Source organism: Mytilus trossulus, chromosome 6 (assembly GCF_036588685.1).
Source record: "Mytilus trossulus isolate FHL-02 chromosome 6, PNRI_Mtr1.1.1.hap1, whole genome shotgun sequence".
NCBI classification, from domain to species: domain Eukaryota; kingdom Metazoa; phylum Mollusca; class Bivalvia; order Mytilida; family Mytilidae; genus Mytilus; species Mytilus trossulus.
The window spans coordinates 6,798,566-6,815,230 of NC_086378.1; the positions used below are offsets into that span (position 1 = coordinate 6,798,566).

Below are 16,665 nucleotides of genomic sequence, written 5' to 3' on the forward strand. Positions count from 1 at the left end.
GGGTTACTTTTTATACCCCTTCCAAATTTATTTCTCCTTGTTTAATGCCTTAAATTGCAAGTAGGGAGTGAAATTGCACTGTACAACAATTTGGGTCCAGAATTTTAAAGGAAAGTAGTGATTTGGTCCAACTGAAAAAGGTTAAAAATTAGCACGTCTGAAGATGTGAAAGATTTCAAGACGCTCTAAACATAAAAAAAATTATATTTTGAGTTAGAGCCGAGTTTTCTATAATTTTGATATCATTTGTCCAAAAAGTAATACAACACACGGTAAAAAAACGGGTCTCTTACTCACAAATTTAAAAAGTAAAATCACAAAAATACTGAACTCAGAGGAAAATCAATTTGGAAAGTCCATAATCACATGGCAAAATCAAAAAACAAAACGCATCAAAAACGAATGGACAAGAACTGTCATATTCCTGACTTGGTACAGGCATTTTCAAATGTAGAAAATGGTGGATTAAACCTGGTTCTATAGCGCTAACCCTCTCAAATTCCGTTACATTTACATGATGCGTTAAATAAACAGTCACAATCAATAAAATAGTCAAAATATGGGAACATCAGTCATCATCGTATAACAATTTAACAGGACACAACAACATCTACTATCTACGAACACATGGATTGATTTGAGTGTCTGACGTCAGAAAAATTATATACGTCACATAAATTTGTCGTTCAATGTGCATAAAGTCCTTCGAACTTTTATTCAGTTTGTGAGTTAATCGCCAATATACACATCAATTACCTCTATAAAAATATATTTAATCCTTTAGTAAATCCACGACAACCAAAGAAATCTAGAGAGAAGGATATTTAAATAAAGAACAGAGATAAAAAAAATAAAAAAAATCACGTTATTCGTCTACTAGACAGAAAACTCATGATACACAGACCCAAAGACATGTTATGTTATGATGGTATGATACTAAACCCCTAACGGGAAGGATTGTGCCCGATGTTAATATGATGAAATCATAATCTTTCAGTTAGTTTAATTAAAGTCTGGAGCTGGCATATCAGTTAACTGCTAGTAGTCTGTTGTTGTTTATGTATTATTGTCACTTTGTTTATTTTCTTTGGTTACATCTTCTGACATCAGACTCAGATTGCTCTTGAACTGAATGTTAATGTGCGTATTGTTATGGGTTTACTTTTCTACATTGGCTAGAGGTATAGGGGGAGGATTGAGATCTCATAAACATGTTTAACCCCGCCGCATTTTTGCGCCTGTCCCAAGTCAGGAGCCTCTGGCCTTTGTTAGTCTTGTAGTATTTTAATTTTAGTTTCTTGTGTTCAATTTGGAAATTAGTATGGCGTTCATTATCACTAAACTAATATATGTTCGATTAGGGGCCAGTTGAAGGACGCCTCCGGGTGCGGGAATTTCTCGCTACATTGAAGACCTGTTGGTGACCTTCTGCTGTTGTTTTTTTCTACGGTCGGGTTGTTGTCTCTTTGACACATTCCCCATTCCTTCTCAATTTTTTGTTAATATATTTTAAGTAACAATTAAGGTGTAGATATTGAATGTTTGTTCCTTAATACCAACAACAGATGTCGGATAAAAGCTTTACAGAGCTTATGTTGTATTGTTATATGTATATCCGACTTTAGATAAATCTTTTATGCTTTTATGCTTATACAACAATCAAATGAATGTGTTTATGAAACAAACCTGCGAAAAGATATGGAATAAAGTCATCGAAGATACCAGGATTAATCTTTGCATTTAATTATAAAGAGTCTGTAAAACATTTCGTTTCTATCATTTCTACGTTTCCATAAATTGTTTAAAGGCAAAGTGTGTGTTCAAAAGCATTGTGATTATATAGATAATAAGGAGTTTCATCATTGGCAATATCTCACTCAAACAAAACGTCTAACACAAAAATGTATATGCATTAAAAAATATGACGTCTTGCTAGCGAAGCATTTTCAGGATTTACCTTCATCTGAAATGCTTACAGCCGAATATTTGGAATCCACAACTGTTTAAGAACATGAACAGGAAAGAGCAATATGAATAAAAAAAGGGAAAAATGATTTAACATAATAGCTGAAACCTTAATTTTTAATCTTTATCACAAATTATCAAACAAGTAATCTTAATTTCTTTTATATCTTAATTATATGTATGTTCTTGCATTTAATATATATCTACGTGAACGGTTTATCATAGTAAACAGAACACATGGTCAATTGGAACAAAAAAATACAACTTACAAAACGTCAATTATTTTGTCAGTTCATTTATATTATGCTTATTATCATTTAAAAAGAAATTCTGATAATATAACGAAATAAATTTAGTTTTAAAGTAATCAGGCAATGGTCAAAGCGTCATTTCCAACATCACAAAACAGGGATATTTATCCTTCATTTGCAAACTTCCAATTCAGTTTCAAAGACGTTGTGTTGTGTGAATCTGGACAATAACAATGAGCAAAGTTCTCGTCATGGTTTTGGGGCCCCCAATATGTTGTGAAGATGATTTAAAATACAGATTTACACGAAAGTCAGTCAATTGTAAAATTTCGTGGGAAAAAAAGAAATATTTCCGTCGTCCGCTGGAAATCATGATAGGATATACAAGCCCGCGGATTTTGTCTTAATCGGGATGTATATACATGTACTACGTATGCAGGCGCTGCTGGAATGTTGCTACATAGAAATATAAATATATGTCCTTTAGAAAGATGTTGATGAGCGTAAAATAACGTATTTGGTAAGGCTGTTGTTCACATTTACGTTTGCAAAAATATGTTGAACGTAGCCAATTTATAGCAAATGCGTCAATTTTGACACAGTGATGTCATACCTGGCATTGTTTTTAAACATTCACTCCTATCAAGAGCTTTAGATTTAGTTTTCTATATCTGTTATTAAACAATAGAGACACAATGGTGCAGAATATATCAATTTTGTTTTTATAATAGTCAAAGTCAGGAGCAATCTACTTCAGACTTCGAACAGTCTTTTTTCTGAAAAAGCCTGTTTATAAATTGTTATTTTAATTTATCCCGATAGAGTTTATTTTAGAATAAATGTAGGTTTAACAAATTGACGATACAATGATATTGTTCTATGGTGTTGTTAACTGTTTGTAATTTCCTCCAATTTGTTTTGTATATGCGACTCTTTGTATTTCTTTTGTTCTTATTACGTGACTCTGTACTTTAAAAGATCCCGTCAGTATTATTTTGGTCTATAATATGTCCTTATGATATATTTCTATTATGAATTACTATATACGTCGAACCACAAACGTCAAAATCATTCAATCGCGTAGTGGAATTAACTATTTTTGGTTTCTCATAAAATCTACCTATAACTTTTGGACTAGTTTAAAACTCGGTCTATTTCTGTAAGTTGTTCTTACATACTTTTGATTTTTTAACTCTGTATGCTTACATTGCCTATGTACATTTTAAAACTGTTTGTATGCACATTGAACGACAAATTTATGTGACGTATACAAATTTTATGACGTAAGTCAATCCATGTGTTCGTAGATAGATTTTTTGTGTTTTGTTAAATTGTCCCTTTTAAAATTTTAAAATTGTTATGCGATGATGACTGATGTACCCATATTTTGACTATTTTATTAATTGTGACTGTTTATTTAACGCATCATGTAAATATAACGGAATTTGATGAGACTGTTATTAAAGAGAGAGGGTTAGCGCTATAGAACCAGGTTTAATCCACCATTTTCTACATTTGAAAATGCCTGTACCAAGTCAGGAATATGACAGTTTTTGTCTATTCGTTTTTGATGCGTTTTGTTATTTGATTTTGCCATGTGATTATGAACTTTCCGTATTGATTTTCCTCTGAGTTCAGTATTTTTGTGATTTTACTTTTTTTTGTACAGCAAATGGTAAATTTGATTATAAGGCGAAGGACAAAATTGCAATTTATTGTGGAGTCACTGAGAAAACAGATTTTTTTCTATACAATTATAATTTCTAAATGATGCTTTTAATAACAGTAATACATTCTTGTATCAACCTCATGAAAAAGCTATAATTGTACAATATTACGAACCTTAATTAATGTGTGTTCTAAATTCTGAATCCAAATCATCGTTGAAATTGCATTAAATCAATAAATAAAGGCAACAGTAGTATATCACTTTTCAAAACTCGTAAATCGATTGGAAATCGATGGGAAAAAATCGGGGTAACTAACTAAAACTGAAGGAAACGTATTAAATGTAAGAGGAGAACAACGACACAACATTAAAATGTAACACACAGACAAAAAGGCACGAAAGACGTCTGCGGGGATGGAGCCGCTAGATATTTGTGTGTAAGCAGCCATGATTTTTATATCACGGAACATTTTGTACTTTTAGGTATTTTTGGTACAGTGTTTTATCTTTAGTTTGTTATCTGTTAATATGTCTTATTTTTTAATACAAATATTGAACTTGCTTTCATTTTCCTGTTGTTTTTTTAATGCGTCTTAATAATTTGCATAGTCACCAAATTTCAAAACATCAACTTTGCTTCAAATGCAGAGCTTGCGTGTTGAACTGGTAAATGATCCATTGTGTCATAGTGTTGAATGAAATGGCCAAACTTTGCATGAAAACAGCTGTTTCCATTCATATTTATTTCATTTGAAACAGAGATTTAATACCAGTGTTTGAAATATTCTTTACCACTCTGATACTCAATTGTATGTGTGCACATTAAAATGCAGCAAGTAGTTTTTATCATAACATACTGTGTTTGCTTTTTGTCAGCATGTCAAATAACAATATCCGGTGGAAAGTTAAATTCAAATGTCTGTAAAGGGTACCGAAGGCTGGAATCCAAGGTTGATATCCTCACAACGAAGCTTGATCGTAGTCTTCATCTGCTGAAGAAAATTAACGAACAAACTATAGGTAAATTATACCTTTAATTTTAATTTTTTAATGTCATTATTTGTTTGAAATTGAAAATGTAGTTTGACAGATATTTATTCAATTTGAAAAACAAAAGATTATTTCTATAAGATGTGCTTTTGAACATCCTTGCATATACTGTCAACATGCACATGAAAGTATTTCCTTTTTCTTACTCGTCCTCCGCTGATTATCGAGAACAGTTTATGCATTGCTTTTGTCCATTTCGGCTATTTAATTCCATTTGGCAACAAAGGCAAAATTTGCTCACCTGAATTTTACAAGATTTTCAAATAAAATTGACGTGAAAAAGTTTATGTGAGATTCACCTCATATGAGCTTACACATGAATATAAAGTGAAATTTTGTGCATGAAATTACCAAAAAAATATTATTCATGATTTTTATTATATTTGAAAATATATTTGTTATTTCAATAACTTTATTTTATAATTTTACGTGAATTTCATATAAAAACTATTCACACGAGTTTCACATGAGATTCGTGAAATGGATGCGAATGAAATTTGCCTATGTAAAGTTTGTATAAATTACACTGAATTCAAAGATATTTCTTTATGAACTATATAGATTCGACCAAATAAAACTTTAAAATGATTTTCTGATAAAAACTTGAAATCTGTCATACACCCAAATTGATATATGTTTGGACTTGTTTTTCATTTTAACAACAGATCAATTTTTTAAACATTAAGTTCATATTTCTAGTTATTATTTTTTCGTTTTCATTTATTCTTCGTGTCAAATGTATGCCTCGGTTTTGAAAATTCCTTTTGTTATTTGACAAACCTATTCAATGTTGTGATATCCTATATGGTACCCGACAGCTGTTAAACGAAATCATATTGTGAGGTTTTGCCTTTAATTTGCAGTGTTCATTTTTTCCCGTCTTTCATTGGACACATAATATCTTTCAGTAAGTATATACAAAATTATTTTTACTGAAAAAAATATCATATTGTTGTTCGTCATTACTTCACTAGAAGTTACTATCGAAAGCGAACCAAGTTGTAAACCTCTATGTCGTTTAGTCTCCGGTGGAGAGCTTTCTTAATTGTAATTAAACTACATCATCTTATTTTCATATCTTACTGTACAAAAAGTACAACAGTAAAATAACAAAAACAAAGTCTTAACAAATGGCAATATTAAAAGCTCAAACAAAACAGCTTATTAAATTGAGACATAATCTGTACGAAGAAAAAAAAGGTTATGGGATTATTTAATATCTGCGGCCTTTCTCTTCTACTTGGTTGGGTTGTCTCTTTGATATTCTACCCTTTTCAATTGAAATTGTATCAAATGAAATGATTAAAAAAATATAGCCGAAGTTCTTTGGTGTACTAGTAACCCCTCTACAAACTATTTAGAGCTTTTGATTTTTACATTTGATAAGGGAATTTCCTTTTTGAATTTTTCTCGGAGTTCTGTATTTTTGTGATTTAACTTTTTGTTTACATCATAATCTTTAAAATGTCTATATAGTTTATGGTGAATTTCTATAAGACATTACATTAGTAAATTTTCAATAGACTTTTAAAAAAATATACTTTTGAAGTTTGTATTAGTCCTGATTATTCTAAGATCTTTGCAAACTGGATTTGTAGAAGATATGACAAATAGTGACGAATATGTTCTGAAGACTTTGATTCAAAAGTATGTTCAAATAAGTTTTTATCCATTTTTAAGTTGTTGTGGGTTTTTTAAAATTTGAAGCAAGCTTCTGATTTTTTTCAAATGAACATTCATTTCTCAAATTAAAATAGCGAAACATATGGTTTTAATTTAATATTATTTTGAAATTTGAAAGAGTAGTTTTTCAGTGTGGTGTAGGAGTAGACCTAAGGGCAAATTTTAGACCCAATTTAGTTAAAAATATATATTATTGAATAAAAAAACTATTGAGTAGATATAGGAAGATGTGGTGTGAGTGCCAATGAGACAACTCTCCATCCAAATAACAATTTAAAAAGTAAACCATTATAGGTTAAAGTACGGCCTTCAACACGGAGCCTTGGCTCACACCGAACAACAAGCTATAAAGGGCCCCAAAATTACTAGTGTAAAACCATTCAAACGGGAAAACCAACGGTCTAATCTATATAAACAAAACGAGAAACGAGAAACACGTATATATTATATAAAAAAACGACAACTACTGTACATCAGATTCCTGACTTAGGACATAATCTGATCAAGTCAATGTATAAACTCTGTTTTATTTGCCCATGGTGTTGTTTTGTCGTCTCCTGCTAAGGAGCTGCAGAATTGTATTTTAAATTAGCAGTTTTTCCTATAAATGTAAAAAAAATATAAATTTAAGTAAGACAATATACTTAGTTATAATAATGCTGGACACTAGAAATTCAAGTTTCTAAAAGATATTTCTTTTAACTGATTTTAATTGAAAATGTACAAGAAAATAAATATGCCGGAATTCTCTGTCCCGCTTTTTTTCGCAGTAAGTAAAGAAAATCTTTCAATGCTGTGACTCTAAATGCAAACATTGTAAACTACATTTTAAAACTATAATTAAACCAAAGAAAATGGTATTGTTTATTTAATTCTCATATAATGGATGTAAGTAAACATTACGTATTTTACCAAGTTTACTTTTATATTATTTTTGAAAAAGTCAAATATTAGGCCACCACTTTGCTTTTTGCAGCTCGAACTCGATGGAATGCTTTTTTGTAAAGAGTGAGATAAATATCTGAAAAAGATAAGAATAAAAATTCAAAGAGTTCAATTATTCGTTTATGTCATAGTGCAATGAACTTACAATCATAATTTTAATTGTATATACAGTGTTATATAACTACCGGTTATCAGGTTATCTGCATGTTGGTATCGTAAAAAATCAGCTGCGAGACATAATAGGAAGCTTTTTGTCGAGTGAGCGTAACGAACGAGATCAAAAAGCCTTCATATAATGTCAAGCAGCTGATATTTTACAATATCAATATGCAGATAATCTGATAATCGATTTATCGGGCTATATTTGAGTGTTTCAGAAGAGGTTTCTTTGTTTTACCAGCACACAAAAGATGACTTGATAAGTTCGGGTCAAAGTTATTAAGGCCTGTTCAATGTATTTGACGTCACAAAGACACGATACGGAATAATATTAAGAGCTAAAGAGAGTGATATAGACAGTGGGACGACCGATAATATTGATTAATTTTTCTCATTATAAAATGCTGTGGAATTTTATCCTTGGAATCGTCACACACTTTCATAATAATAATTAAACAGGTATCTGGTTGACGTTCAATTAACAAATGTTTTCTTAATTCAAAATTTTTGCATCAATTTTATGTATTCAGTTTGTGTAATTTACATACAAAAGAGAAGTTTAGCTAGCTATAAAACCAGGTTCAATCCACCATTTTCTACATAAGAAAATGCCTGTACCAAGTCAGGAATATGACAGTTGTTATTTATTCGTTTCATGTGTTTGGACTTTTGATTTTTCCTTTTTGATTTTGGACTTTCCTTTTTGAATTTTCCTCGGAGTTCAGTATTTTTTGTGTTTTTACTTTTTACTCAAAACGTTACAAGACAGAGAAAATAAAGATTGGAGGTTTGATATCACTTTTGAACATCCACATTTGGTGTACTAAATTGTATTATTAGTCTTGTCTTCTGTAATATTTTCATATCTGTAAATCTGCAAATGCACTGTTTTTTTCTTATTACATTTTTTGTTTCAGAAATTATATTTTTAAAAATGTTGCTTTTGTTTCTCTTTCTAATATTGCATATAATAAGTTATCCAGTACTGTTTTTGACCAAGTGATTCACGAAACACTTAAATACACATATAAAAAAGAAGATGTGGTATTATTGCCAATGAGACAACTATCCACAAAAGACAAAATGACAAAAACATTAACAACTATAGGTAACCGTACGGCCTTCAACAATGAGCAAAATCCATACCGCATAGTCAGCTATAAGAGGCCCCGATAAGACAATGTAAAACAAATTAAAGGAGAAAACTAACGGCCTTATTTATGTAAATAAAATTAACGAAAAAAATAAAGATGTAACACATAAACAAACGACAACCACTGAATTAAAGGCTGCTGACTTGGGACAGGCACATACATAAATAATGTGGCGGGGTTAAACATGTAAACGGGATCCCAACCCTCCCCCTAACCTGGGACAGTGGTATAACAGAACAACAGTTGAAAAAGGCTTCACTCCTTAAACAGACAAAAATACAAATGACGTGGCCGGTTACTTATACATCCCGACACAAAAAGACATTAGGAGCAGATCTGAGAATACTCACAGTTATCTGATCTGTGTGTACTCGATCATTTTCAAAATTTTCTTTTCTTTTACTAAATGCGTTTTTTTTTCTTTATTTTTCTATGTTGTTGATGGTTTTCTTTGTTTTTTAGTTTTACCTTGCCTCGCTTTTGTTTGTTTTTGTTGAATTAAAGTTTTAGATTTGACTACAAAGAGGACTTTTAGTTAATCTTTTAGTATGTTAAAACATTTATGTTTCAAATATATATGGCAAAACATTGAAATGTCAGGTTTTTAGAAATGTTATGCAAATGTTACATTGCCAAATCAAGTGGATATTGATATAGAAAAATATGCTATTAGAAGGGGCTAATTAAAGGGAAGTATTCCAAGTCATTAGGGAGTCACCCTCTAAGTAATGGTTTTGCATCTAAAGTTGATGTAAATGCGATCCAGAAGTTAAATTAGGTGCATCACGTTCGTAAGTGATTAAGTTTCAAAATAAATACATTTCCACAACACAAGTATATATTGATAGGGGTTTGATTGAGAAATCAAAAAAGGAAAATCAAATATTGGGGTCCATGTGCTTGTTTTCGAGATATTAGCCATTGAAATTTTGGCGGGAAAATGTTCTCTCTCTATCAAGAAATGAATAAGATTTTATAAGAGTTTTACAAATGGCTTAAATTATACATGAAAAAGATTAATAAAAAAAACAGGGGTTCATGGGGCAAAATTTGATAAGGCATTCAAATCGATCAAACCAGAGGATTTCGAAAATCTAACAAATATTCAAACTATGACAAGCAAACATTCTTAAATATATCACGGTAGGAAACTCGGAGGTCTCCTTGTCTATATGTATATGTAAATCAGACAAAGATAAGTTGATATTTCAGGAACGCAATATGTCAAGCAATATTGATATTCAAGATGTGATTTTTACCCAACCCATGAGTCTTTTGTAGACAAAACCTCTGGACACACAATTTCAAACCAGATATCTATGATCAATTTATTTATATATGAAATATCAACAATTTCTTTCTTCAGACAGAAGGCCTAACAATGGTGTTATTAGGAACGTTGCTCTGAATAAAAGAATCCAACAAAGTTCATGGCTTGCTAATACAAGTTCCTGGGGAAACTATATTTGCTGTGCAGTTGAATATGCGAACGATGGAAATGCAACCACATTCTCACATACAAACATGGATAACTCTCCGTACTTGTGGGTAGATCTTGGTCGTGTGTATGATATAAAGCGGATTGAAATTATAAACAGATCAGAAAGTTATGGTAGGTTCCGTTATGTTAAAATTTAAAAGGCAGGATGCAAACTAACTAGGTATTGATGATCATGGAATATTTTCCCATATCACTTATTCTACAAATCACTTACTTTGTTTTTCTAAAAAAAAGAAACCAAAGGTTCTGACGTTATTGAGTGAAAAAAGTCCTAGGACCGTATCTTTCCACTGTTTATTTGTATTTGAGTCCTGTCATGTTTTGTGTCATTTTAATGTTATAATTAACGTTGCCATTAAAGCGGGAGGTTTGCCATGCCACAAAACCAGGTTCGACCGACCATGTTTTCTTAAAATGTCCTGAACCAAGTCAGGAAAATTGCCATTTTTACATTATAGATTGTTTCCTTGTGAGTTACATTTTAATGTTGTGTTTGTTTGTTGTGTCGATGTTCTTCAGTTATATCTGATTGCTTTTATTTCAGTTTTAGTTGTTAATTCTCAATCGATTTATGATTTTCGAACTGCGGTATACTACTATTGCCTCTATTTTTCGATCCGAAATTGATATACATCTGCATAATTGATTCGGATTCTATTCTATATTTGACTATGACATGCATAAAAACAAAAAATAGTAAACTCGAGGGTATATATGCCAAATTTAACACAATATAATACAAAAATGCAAAAGTAGATATCAAAAGATGTGGGATGAGTGAAAATGAGACAACTCTCCATTCAAGTCACAATTTGTAAAAGTAAACCATTAAAGGTCAAAGTACGGTTTTCAACACTGAGCCTTGCCTGTCGCCGATCAGCAAGCCATGAAGGGCGCCAAAAAAATTCAAGTGTAAAACTATTCAAACCGTAAACCAAAAAGACACAAATAGATGTATGCATGGGGTATTTCAAATTTGTAATTGTAATGCATGGTAATGCATTACAATTTTCCAAGTAATTGCATGCAGTGTGTAATGAAGAAATGTTTGCATTAAATGTTATTGTAATATAAAGCATTACTTTAGAAAAAAAGTTTCGTAATTATATTGCATTACATGGCAATACTATTTTCACTTCTATATATCTTCAACATTATTGTTGGAGATTTTACTAAAGCAAAATTTTAGATGTCTTGGTTAACTCAGGAGATAATAATTTGCATATTTTTTTTCTAATCTATTTCATTGTTCATCCTTCTCATGATTCAGAAATGTAATTACCAAATAACAACTATGTAAATAAATGACACAACACAGCATCCGATTGATTCTTTTTTCCTGTAGTTACTTCATTACATTTCATACAATTTCCTGCATAAAAAAGATTGAAATTTGAAAAGCTTTATTGTATTCCATTATTGTCAAAACACCAAAGAATACCTTGTCATGATTAAATAAAAAATAAAATTGAACATTATTATAAAACACTTATAAGTTTGTATAACCTTCAATATTTTTCACAATTCTGACACTTGATCATCATTTTAACTCTATGTTTATTATGTATACATTAGGAAAGAAATTTTCAGTAAATATTTTGATTGAAATCTAGAAAAACAAAAAAACGTATTTATAAAAGTAAAAGTTACCATCAAGTTAAAATGATTAAAAATGAAAAAGTCATATTTGATAATCTTTTAACATGTATAACTTATATTCAATACATGAAACAGTTACATCATAATCTTTCAGTCAGTTTAATTGAAGTCTGGAGCTGGCATGTCAGTTAACTGCTGGTAGTCTGTTGTTATTTATGTATTATTGTTATTTTGTTTATTTTCTTTGGTTACATCTTCTGACATCAGACTCGGACTTCTCTTGAACTGAAATTTAATGTGCGTATTGCTATGCGTTTACTTTTCTACATTGGTTAGAGGTATCGGGGGAGGGTTGAGATCTCACAAACATGTTTAACCCCGCCGCATTTTTTCGCCTGTCCCAAGTCAGGAGCCGCTGGCCTTTGTTAGTCTTGTATTATTTTAATTTTAGTTTCTTGTGTACATTTTGGAAATTAGTATGGCGTACATTATTACTGAACTAGTATATATTTGTTTAGGGGCCAGCTGAAGGACGCCTCCGGGTGCGGGAATTTCTCGCTGTATTGAAGACCTGTTGGTGACCTTCTGCTGTTGTTTTTTTATTTGGTCGGGTTGTTGTCTCTTTGACACATTCCCCATTTTCATTCTCAATTTTACTGTATTCTCGAATCTTTTGTGATTTCTTCTTGTTTTTTAAAACGTTTGATTTTTCTATTCACATAAAAATATTTTTTTTTACAAATGTGATGTGTAATTCAACGCTTTAATTTGCAAAAGTAACTGTAACATAATGCGTTACTTTGATAAATGCATGTAATTGTATTGCCAATGTTATTTCAATTGATCGGGCGGAGCCTATGTTAATTTACATAAGGACACTATATTTGAAGATGTGTGAGGATGATGGCCGTTATGATTATAATTGGTTTATAATTACATGTCAATGTCCCCAAACGCATATATAAATGAACTGAGTGTATGATATGGACCAATAACAGCTCACTTTATTAATGAATTTATCCCGATACACCTGTCTATAGATGGCCTGGTCTTAAATAAGCGAATTTGCCAAACCCCGCCCAGTTAAGTGAAATAAATCAAGTAAAAATTGTAATTTAATGTATGGTTTTGTCAAAGTAAGTGTAATATAATTTATTACACTGCAATGTAATTAGCCCTCATGGATGGATGTATGTATAAGATCATCAAGTATCTGTTATAAATATCAAGCTCTCAGCTACAAAAGTTAGGTATATTTAAAATATAAACTATTAACTATTTCTTTTCATTTCGATATTCCGGGAAAAAAAACATTGAGTGTTAACAAGGATAATCACCGGAGAGATTTTAGTATTTAATCAACCACTTGTGCATGTGTCCATCGAGGGCAAACTAATTCAAACTAAAATCCCTTAATCACTTTTATTCCAATTATTCAAATAAAAAATATACACATAAGGACGTGTTATGAAAATCAATACATGAAAAGCATTAACGAATGTTGTAACAATAGACTGAAAAGAACACACAACCCAGGCAAAATGTATGTTGTGCCTGATTTTAATACGATGAAGAGGGATTGTGCCTGATATTCATATGATAAAGACATAATGTATCAATCAGTTTAATTTAGGTCTGGAGCTGGCATGTCAGTTAACTACTAGTAGTCTGTTGTTATTTATGTATTATTGTAATTTCATTTAATTTCTTTTGTCACATCTTCTGACATCGGACTCGGACTTCTCTTGGACTGAATTTTAATTTGCGTATTGTTATGCGTTTACTTTTCTACATTGGCTAGAGGTATATGGGTGTTGAAATATCATAAACAAGTTAAACCCCGCTGCAATTTTGCGCCAGTCCAGAGTCAGGAGCCTCTGGTCTTTGTTAGTCTTGTATGATTTTTTATTTTAGTTTCTTGTGTATAATTTGGAGTTTAGTATGACGTCCATTATCACTGTACTAGAATACATATTTTTAAGGGGCCAGCTGAAGGACACCGATATTCAAGACCCATTGGTGGACTTCGGCTGGTGTCTGTCCTATGGTCGAGTTGTTGTCTTTTTGACACATTCCCCATTTCCTTGCTGAATTTTATAATTTTTCAATCAGTTTAAATGATATTTGATCTTGAAAATATGAGTATTTAACTAATATAAAAATCTATGTTGACCGAACTCAAAGATTTATAAGCATGCATTTTATCTTCTTTATCTCATCTGTAGTTACTCTTTTACTACTTAAACAGGTCATCGTCTTCATGACGTGGATATCACAGTTGGACGAACCTTGAACGAATTGTCCTTATGTGCACACTATAAAGGTCCAGGAAGAACCGGGCAGCATCTTGTTTTTCAGTGAAACCAGCAAATGAGAGGTCGTTATGTCAAAGTGACCATCAAAGCCAAGGAATTCCTCCAGTTGTCAGAAGTTATGGTGTTTGCACCTGAAATATGAAACTCATTCACATGAATTAAAACTATAAACTATTGATTATTCTTTTATTGATATTTTGGTCATCTTAAAAGACAAGAAATGAAAATTAACTAAACATATCAATTATTAACAATACAGTAGCAAACAAAACACATAAAACAAGAAAGAAACAAAAAAACTAAAATAGAAACAAAGACGTTTAACAAAATTCTAATGGTTATTTGACAGTTACCAAACGACACACACAATCAAAGACATGTGTGGTTCAAAGTACACAAGTCCGCAATAACTAAGTCTATGACCCCTTGTTTTTGAATAAATAGTTTAAAGGACGCTGTTACTCAAACGGTAAGATAGTTTTCCCTTGTGTTTTCCTTTCCTGAATCTTAAGACGCTTATACAGATAACGGAAGGTGAAGGTGCCTTTTCATTTTGTGATCAATAGGTCAAAAGATTTTTTTATATGATGTTTGGGGAAACAATTGTTGCTAGATGGTATGCTGAGTTCCTTTGCTTTATCAAAATGAACTTAAACTTATACAGATATATTTCATTATAAAATGAGAGAAGCTCCAATACACTGGGATCAATACGTCAAAGATCAAGGTTATTGCTATTTAAAGTAAACTAAGTATAAACTAATGAAAAATGGTTTCTGGTTGGTTGGTTAGTATATATAAAAAAAAGAAGATGTGGTATGTTTGGCAATGAGACAATTATCCACAAGAGACCAAAATAACATAGCATAAACAAAACTATATGTCACCGTACGGACTTCAACAATGAGCAAAGCCCATACCGCATAGTCAGCTATAAAAGCCCCCAATATAACAATGTAAAACAGTTCAAAGGAGAAAACTAACGGACTTATTTATATAAAAAAAATGGTTAATTTTTCTGATTAGAATGAAGGTTGTATAGGTGGTAGCTATACGGAAGGGAAGGAGAAGAAGCGTTTTACACCCCAAAAGTCAAAATTATAATTTGTATAAAAACATTCAAAATTCAAATTTGAAAACGAATATTCTTCTACAAATGCACATATCTACAGACAGATTATGAACATTTATAGTACAATTTTACTTGCTTCTTTAATTTCTAAACCCTTAAAAAGTAAAATCACAAAACTACTGAACTCCACGGAATACTCAATCGGAAAGTCCCTAATCACATGACAAAATAAATGACAAAAATATCAATCGAATGGACAACAACTGTCATATTCCTGACTTGGTACAGACATTTTCAAATGTAGAAAATCGAGTATTGAACCCGTTTTTAAACGCGCTAAACATCTGAAATTCTATTACTTTACAACGATACGTGAACAAAAACCAATCTTCAATAAATGTGCAGTTCTGAGTGCACCAATTTTCCGTTTCAGTTGTGTACCTCTACGGCGTCTGTAACATTGACAGCATTTAAGAGATTCGTATCTCTGAAAGGATTTTCATTCTATTTTTCTCTTTGTATTTTATAACTCCACTGATGGAGATAAAGAAAAGGAATCCCTGACACCTCTATCTATAGAAAAAATGCCTTCATGGTTTTCTTAGTTGTTGAATAAGTGTTTTGTCCAATAGGAATGTGGCAAACCTAAAACAACATTTGATTAATAATACACAGCTTGTGTATGTGTGATTTATGGTTTGCCTCTGTTTTATTATTGTGTCGTTACTAGTTTACAATAGATATAGGAAGATGTGATGCGAATGCCAATGAGACAACTCTCCATACAAATAACAATTTGTAAAAGCAAACCATTATAGGTCAATGTACGGCGTACAACACGGACCCTTGGGTCACATCAAACAAAACACTATAAAGGGCCCGTAAATTACTTGTGTAAAAACCTTCAAACAAGAAAACTAACGGTTTAATCTATATTAAAACCGAGAAACGAGAAACACGTATACTATACATTAAACAAACAAACGACAACTACTGTACATCAGATTCCTGACTTAGGACAGATGCAAACATATGCATCGGGATTAAACGTTTTAATATAATATCACGACATAGAAAAATACACGATAAAATATCAATTGGAAGGCTTAACTCAATAACAAAAAACGTAAATTAACACACTATGAACGAATAAATTTGAGAACCCGACCATAGAGCAGACAACAGTCGAAGGCCATCAATGGGTCTTCAATGTAGCGAGAAACTCGCACATCCAAAGGCGTCCTTCAGCTGGCCCCTTAAAAAATATGTATACTAGTACGGTGGTTATGGACGTCATACTAA

General features: G+C 31.5%; 1 protein-coding gene across 1 annotated transcript; it reads left to right on the top strand.

Moving 5' to 3' along the window:
• Positions 1-4,665: 4,665 nt before the first annotated feature.
• LOC134723165 (uncharacterized) lies at positions 4,666-14,342 on the top strand. Its single transcript, XM_063586799.1, has 3 exons — positions 4,666-4,905; positions 10,243-10,488; positions 14,225-14,342. The coding sequence occupies exons 1-3, from the start codon at positions 4,713-4,715 to the stop codon at positions 14,335-14,337; spliced, it is 552 nt and encodes a 183-aa protein (XP_063442869.1). The 5' UTR covers positions 4,666-4,712; the 3' UTR covers positions 14,338-14,342.
• Positions 14,343-16,665: the final 2,323 nt, after the last annotated feature.

Coding starts and splice junctions, on each gene's coding strand:
- LOC134723165 (XM_063586799.1), top strand. CDS start 4,713: ATGCAGCAAGTAGTTTTTATCATAACATACTGTGTTTGCTTTTTGTCA. Junction 4,906..10,242: donor AATTAACGAACAAACTATAG/GTAAATTATACC, acceptor TTCTTTCTTCAG/ACAGAAGGCCTAACAATGGT. Junction 10,489..14,224: donor AAACAGATCAGAAAGTTATG/GTAGGTTCCGTT, acceptor CTACTTAAACAG/GTCATCGTCTTCATGACGTG.